Source organism: Lemur catta, chromosome 11 (assembly GCF_020740605.2).
Source record: "Lemur catta isolate mLemCat1 chromosome 11, mLemCat1.pri, whole genome shotgun sequence".
Classification (NCBI taxonomy): Eukaryota; Metazoa; Chordata; class Mammalia; order Primates; family Lemuridae; genus Lemur; species Lemur catta.
Window position 1 is genome coordinate 31,303,432 of NC_059138.1, and position 7,500 is coordinate 31,310,931.

The 7,500-nt window shown below is 30.6% G+C and overlaps 1 protein-coding gene across 2 annotated transcripts in view; it reads right to left on the bottom strand.

Moving 5' to 3' along the window:
• FOXP2 (forkhead box P2) overlaps positions 1-2,421 on the bottom strand; it is a 240,636-nt gene extending 238,215 nt beyond the window's left edge. For both annotated transcript variants that reach the window (XM_045564484.1, XM_045564482.1), the window contains exon 1: positions 2,244-2,421. In XM_045564484.1, the coding sequence (XP_045420440.1) occupies positions 2,244-2,411 (168 nt within the window). In that variant the 5' untranslated portion in view covers positions 2,412-2,421. The remainder of the gene's footprint in view (positions 1-2,243) is intronic.
• Between the last annotated feature and the right edge of the window lie 5,079 nt (positions 2,422-7,500).

The following is a 7,500-nucleotide window of genomic DNA, read 5'->3' on the forward strand; positions in this document are numbered from 1 at the left end:
TTTAAATAAGAACATGTAAAGATAAATTTATAAAATTATTTCATTTTTTTCCACTTCTTATGGATTTGTTTTAATAAATATTCCCCATGGTTTTAGTGTTTCTGAAATAATAGTGAATATGTTAGAATTAAAAGCAATAATTGCATTAATTTTATAGAAAAGACATACTAATCCTTAGAATTTAAAGGCCCATTCTAAAATGCACTAATGGAAGGAAAAAAATTCCATAATCTTAAGTATCTAACTATATTAATATAGTTAAAACATACATAACTAAGGAAAGGGACATTTACAAAGGTTTATGCATGTTTATTTATTTATTTTATTACGTATCGTCCTCTAGACACTTCCTGAAGTATCTATGTAGGTGCCGACTATACCCATTTTGTTACTCTACAAATATCCAATACATGACTAAAGTTTCTAAGTCATTTGAAGGACATAACTTTTGTATTTACTCATTTATGGTTTACATAGATGAACTGTGTAGAACAAGGTAAACTTCAAAGTCAGGTTGTAAACACACCTTATAGACCCAATCATAGGATGCCTTGAGACTACTATAAAGTATAGCCATAATTTTACTCTGTTTTTTGTTTATTGGAAATCTAATCAGAGCTATGAAGGAAAAGAAAGTAATTTCTTGGCATTTCTCTTTAGAACCTGTCATGTTTTAGTACTCAACTGCAATATTCGTTTTCAATTATTATTTTCACTCGCCTTTATAAATGCAGTCCACTGGATTCTCAGGCAAAATAGAATCTGGCTAAAAATGCTAAGAACTCTTTTAGGGGAGTTAGTAGGAATATGATTGCACTCCACTGGTGTGGTATTTCCTGTAAATACATTAAAGGAAGAAAATGCTGTCCTGAAAACTGCATTTATTAAAGTAACCTGTAAAATGAGCTAAGCCTAGAACTTTGGTAGGCATTTAATTCGTATGATAGTTAAAACAAACTATTTCAAAACAATAAAAACTGTCTTCCTAATAATTACTATCTCTGAAAAAATGACATAATTCTGAAACAATAGGTAACCTATTCAAAGTGCTATGTTTAGCTCTTTTAACAGATTATTCGTGAAAACAATGCCTAAAGGTTAAGACATTATTCAATCCATATAACTTTTTAAATGCTGTTATTATTTTAAATAATGATTCTATTAAATTTTATTCTAGTGTGGGTGTTTGCTTTAACTTTTGAGATGCATTCTTTCTCATTATATACTACCTTAAAATGTGAATGATATAACTTAATTTGAAACATTTTCAATAATAATCCATTATTTTAATGGATTTAATTTTAATGATTTTTTTTTGCCATTTAGTCTGAATGCAATCCAGAGCTTAAAAAAAATCTTTATTTTAAAACAAGTATAATCTTCTTTTCAAACAGGTGTACTCATTCTGGCCTAATATAAGTATATGCTTTGAAAGCATTCTATTCTCTGTCACTGTTTCTGCAGACTTGAGTTAGTGAAGAATGGAGTGGCTATTTTTTGGTTGAAAATAAAATTTCATTGACAAACAAAATTAGGAAAAATGAATCTGTTTTATAAAAAGAATAATGGACTATGTAAAAATGTATCTTATTTTGCAGTTGTTCACTTTTCTAGATTTAAAGAGAATAACTGCATTTTATGAGACACTAGAACACAAAAAGTGCTTTTTAATGTTATCGAAAGATGTATATTCAAAATATCTTGGAATGAGTTCAAGAAAAGCTACATAGATGATCATAGTGTTTATATGATTTACAATCTCTTCGCAGAATTCAACTAATTAATAACTAATATTTGTAGCTATCACGGGCAAGCACATCTGTCTTATGAAAAGTCCTTGTGGTCCTTTTCACCTTAGCTCAGACTTGGAAGAAATTCATTGTATAAGCAAGTATCAAGTAATGTGGCCCTCTGGTGGAAAACTAAGTATCACATTCTGCAGCACAATGTTAGACAGTAAACTAGAAGCTATAAAATATTTGTTACAAAGCTTTACAAACCTTCCAAAAATCATCCTGTGAGCTTAATTAATATCCTGACACCTGAAGGGCACTCTGGTGCTGGTATGACGTAACTAATATGAACATCTTATCTTTACTCATCCTTCAATCATGTTGCAAATAATAATAAATTCTCAGCATTCTAGCTTAACACACATGCTCAATTTGCTATGAGTACATTTTTCATATTCAAGAAAACAGGCTTATTTGTTTTAAAGGAGCACTGAGGAAAACAAAACTTACCTGCTGTTGTTGCAGATGCAGCAGTTCTACTGTGCTCACTTCAGAGCTGGTGTCACCACTTGATCTTCCATCTCTGCTGCCAGCATCTAATTGGCTGCTTAGAGTGCTCATTCCATTTTGATTCATTGAACTGTTGCTTATTGTCTCTGTCGCAGATTCCTGCATCATGACTTAATACCTAAAAGTGATTAAGAAGTATCAATTAACACACGTTACACCTTCACACTTCCATTATCAAGATGTCCCTCTCTGCCAATTACAGAGACAGCATCTTTAGAAGGGGGGAAAAAAAGCCTTGAACAGTCATTTACCAAGAAAGCAATACAAATTCAGCTTTTAGCCAGATACTAATCACTGAAATTATGGTTTCTATAAGCAATTTTTGTGTGGTTACATTTAACAGCCAAAGTAACATACCATGCATATAGCATGGTCAATAGCATTTATGAACGACCACATTTTAAAGTCTACCTATAAAACCAGTTTAAATGAAGGCACGGTTGCACACTCTGTTCTATGTTTCCTATTATCTACCTTTGACAACCATGGATGACTATACAGCCTTTTTTAAATATTCACTATCTTGATTCTGTCAGAATTTTACAGCACATCTTATGCAAGGCTGTTGTTTAATGATGCACAGCTAATCATACAAAATTAAAATTTTGTAAGGGTGTTACAAATCATATGGTATCAACCAATGATAAATAGTATAATGGGTTTCTTTTTTTTTTTTGTGACTAAATAAAATTTTGCCTTGGAGGCATTTTAAGGAAAAGCTCCTGCTGCAAACACGTCAGATATTGCCTATTTTTTTAATCAAACAGCTCATATTCATTTATTTTTCTGACATTTAAAACATTTAATACTGTCCTTCCTGGGAAGTAATTAAGCTTATGCATGAGCAGCAATCAAACTGTTCACTTGAAGATGACTTAAAACTCAATTTTAACATAGGCAAATAAATGAAAGATATAAAATTAATTTTCCAGGCATGTATTAGATATGAAAGCTGGAAATAAAATCTATCAAGAATATCACTAATGATTGTGCTAAAAACAGCATAAATTATGCATATTACCTTCTCTACAGTAATAAATGTTTTATCATTTTCACTGCATAAATATACTGTACTTTCAGGATAGCAATGAGATGTCCTGCCAAGATCAGTGGAAATCCTTGCAGTAAATAAAGAACCAATGTGCTCTTACAAACCAGAATTTCACAGTACATCTTGAATCTGTGGTTTAGAAAGATCAGTTTTGGCTCTTAAAGACATCTGCATCCTATGCCATAAACTAATAGATGCACTTCTCTGTTTTACTTCTACGGACCGAATTTCAGAAGCAACCTGGCTGCGCGGTGACTTTAACAGTAATGCTAGCTAGTCAGTGGACTTACCTTAAACTGAAGAAGGACATTAAACTTATCACTCAATCTAATTTGTTTTTCTACATGATTTCATTATTTTAAACTTGGTCATATTTTAATGCTTTTTTTCCATTTAAAATTTTGAAATACATTTATTATAAAGCAAATGTAAGCTTAATATCTCTTCCTATCATGGAGAAATGTTTTTTACCCAGCTATCTTTTAAAATGTGATCATCACACACATATACAAAGAAATGTGACACATCTCCAAAAGATATTTTTGAATGCTAATATTATAATTATTAAAATTAATACTTATAATAGTTTTCATAGGTATTTTCACCAAATGCTAAATTACTAAATTTCTATGATTCTAAAAAGTCCATTAAAAAAAGACCTACTGATTTAGAAAAGAGATCCTGAGTAGCTGTACTAGCAAAGCAAGTTACTATAACCAAAACTACAGATACAATTTAAAGCTGTTCTGATAAAAAAAAATGCAACAACAAAAAACATGATCATAAAGGAAGTAATTGCTATAACTATAGTAAATAACTTTTGAACCAAATGTGTTTATGAACAAATAGGTTTTGTTAAACATCTTATTGAATGTTAACAAAGAAAAATCATATAAATAAAAACGGATACATAGTGATGGATTTTGTAAAAAAAAAAAAACAAAGCTAATACTCTTTTCTGAGATTAGGCAGCTAATAAGTATTCAAATTAGGCATAAATTTTACATGCACAATGTTTAAAATATTCAGAGAAAAGATCTGATTGCCTTTACCAGTTATATGAAAATTATAATTTCAGTCCTCTCCAACTGGAGAAACAGACATAACTTCTAAATATTGCATTTAAATTTTACTTTTGACAGTATATCTGAGTATATATATGTATGCATGTTTTTATTTCATCACCCAAATTTATTTGAAATACTGATTATCTCTGGGTGGAGTTTGCAGCAACAGGAATAAAAATAAAGAAATGTATTTTCAAATGTAGCAGACAGGTACAGCATTTAATACTAACCTTTGTGTAGTAAATGTCAGGACCAATTGGATGAATGAAAGGATTCTGCATGTATTACTGTGTCATAATCAAGGCCATCAAATAATTAAGAATAATCAACAAGCAGAGTGTCATGTGTCTAAATCTTTATTATAATTATGAAGAAAGACCTACATAACTTCTAATTCCTGTTAACTAAAGGATTTTGTTATCCCTTGTGGAGTTTTTGACTTTATAAAGCCCTAGAGTATAAATTGTGATTTACATTTTAAGTTCAATCATGTAAGAGTTATTAGTAAAATTATGCTTAAGAAAACTATGAGTGATAGTACTTCTTGCTCTATAAAACAGTAGAATCTGACCAAACATTTATATGAAAAAGGAAGGACAATTGTATAATCAGATGATTATTTTGTGCATTTCACCGAAAGAAAAAATCCTGAAGTGTGTCCACTATAAAGGAGACATTCTCCAAGGATAATGTGGATGATTTCCAGTATTTACTAAGTTTCCTTTAGTAACACTTCCACACTTGGTTCCCACTAGCGGAAATATTTCTAGCACAATGTTAGGTGCTGTTTACCTTTTAAGTATATTTTAAATAATTATAAATTCAGCATATTCTTTCAGAGTGGATGTGCCTGTGATCCCAAACATACCGAACTAAATTATTCATTCTTTTCAATCCTACCACAAACATTTTACAAAAATCAGTGAAAATAAATTCCAGATCATTAAAGGGAAAGGTGAGTTTGGGAGTCGCTGTTTTAATGTTTGTCTGAGCTGTAAGTTAAACCCTTAAGTCTTTCAACATACACAACTTTTCAGCCACATCAGAAAATAACTCTTTAGATCCTGCACTCAAATGATACAGTTCTACTCTTCTTCCCTACATTAAGTTTTTCTTTCTTTCCTTTTTCTTTCTTCTTTTTTTTTTTTAAGCAAGTCACTGTACAGATACTTATTCTCTACACCACTTCCCTTTTGAAACATTAAACTGACACTGGAACTGACTGCACAAGATTGCATTTTCTCTTCCTAAACAACTTGAATTGAAAGGTTACTTAGTGTAACAATATTTACTTGCAGAATTGTGTTGTTACCAAGGGTATAATGGATGGTGGCTATGCAGGTTTACGCAAGAATGAGTGAAGCATGAGGCATTAGCCATGTGTTTGACATGTTTCAAATTGCTATAATCCAGCATTAAACACACCCAGCAATTCATGCCATTTCTTGCAGCCATAATCTTGAATAAAGCGTGCACAACCACTTATTATATAAATTAGTATATGACTCCCTGTTATAGTCACAACAGTGCCTTTGTGTTTATTTTGCATCAAGATGTAGTCTTTTATTTGTACAAATAGCAGGATATAAAGACATAGCTCAATTAGACCTCCTTACTTTATGATAGGGTAGTACTGAATGTTAGACTTGTTGGTTTTATTTTTTCCTCTTAGAGTTGTAGGTTCTATTGATATAAAACTGTATCATGTGAGATAGTTATATTCCAGAGTGATAACAGAAGCCTGCATATATCCTATTCTGTATTCGCTCCAACGTTGAAAAGTTTAAAACTTGACCTGGGCAAGTACAGTTAATTGTGTTATCTCTACTACCACCAGGGACACTATTGGTCCTTGTTGCTTACTCAACTTCTTTTCTCTCTGGTCTTCTCCCTCATATTTCTTCTTCCCTTTCTCTCATCTTCCCTACCTCCCCTCCTTCCTTTCTTCCATTCCCCAGCCCCTTGCGTGTGTATGTATATGTGTGTGTGTGCATATGTACAGGTAGATCAATTGATCAATCTATGTATGTCAAAGATTATAAGAAGATAAAAATAGCCTCTACTTCCAACCACACTCCCCTATCTACATACTACATACACAGACACCCTATCTGGTAATTTTGGTGCTTAAATATTAACCCATATTTTTTGGCATCTTACCATTTAATCAAAACAAACAGATTAAGAAATAATGACTTCTTGGAAGATAAGAACAAATAACAGTACATATAGAAAGTTTATAACTATTTATTTCTGTCAACTTTTCTTAAATGAACTTATTTATAGTGATATTAAAAGATACTTTGTGTCCAGGATCTGATTCATTCTGGTGTCTAATTTATTTAACCAAATACATGCACTAAATCCAAAGAATTTTGAATATGACATTTAAAGAAAATTAAACCATCAAATTAAAAAATATTATATATTCTTAAAAACTTCTTTACTAAATCACATTGAAATTATTAATTATAAATATTAAATCTTTCTATGTAGATTCATATAAGAAAAGGTTAAATATGAAGAAAACCTACATATGCAAAAAGAAACCACATATGTTTACTCCAAAATATCAGCTAAATTCTGATTTTGAAAACTTCACTGTGATGTAAAACTTCTGAAAGAAACTAGCATTTAAATAATGATAACTTTTGTGCTCTAGTGGAATTAATTCATCATGGGCACCATGCATAGTGCATTTGAAATCTAGCACTGCTTTGCTAAAAGTCTTTAATACTAAGATTGCTTAATAAATCAAAATGCCAAATATGAAGGATATAGTTGAATGTGTAAGAACAAAAATTGAGAAAGCACATGAATATTTTTTAATTTTTAAGAAATGAAAGAGGATGTCCTTTAAAACATGATTTGGAGAACGGTATCTGTTATAAAAAGTGATATAATTTTTACTATAACAAGTGATATTATGATTTTAAGTAAGTTAAACTTGTTTATAAAGTATTTTTCACTGTTTATTACTTGTTTAAACAAAATGCCTAAAATGCTGTGCACAAATTAGAGCTATCTTCTTGGAACAACAACAAAAAAATTTTAGTAAAAATTCAAATTTTTATTCAAA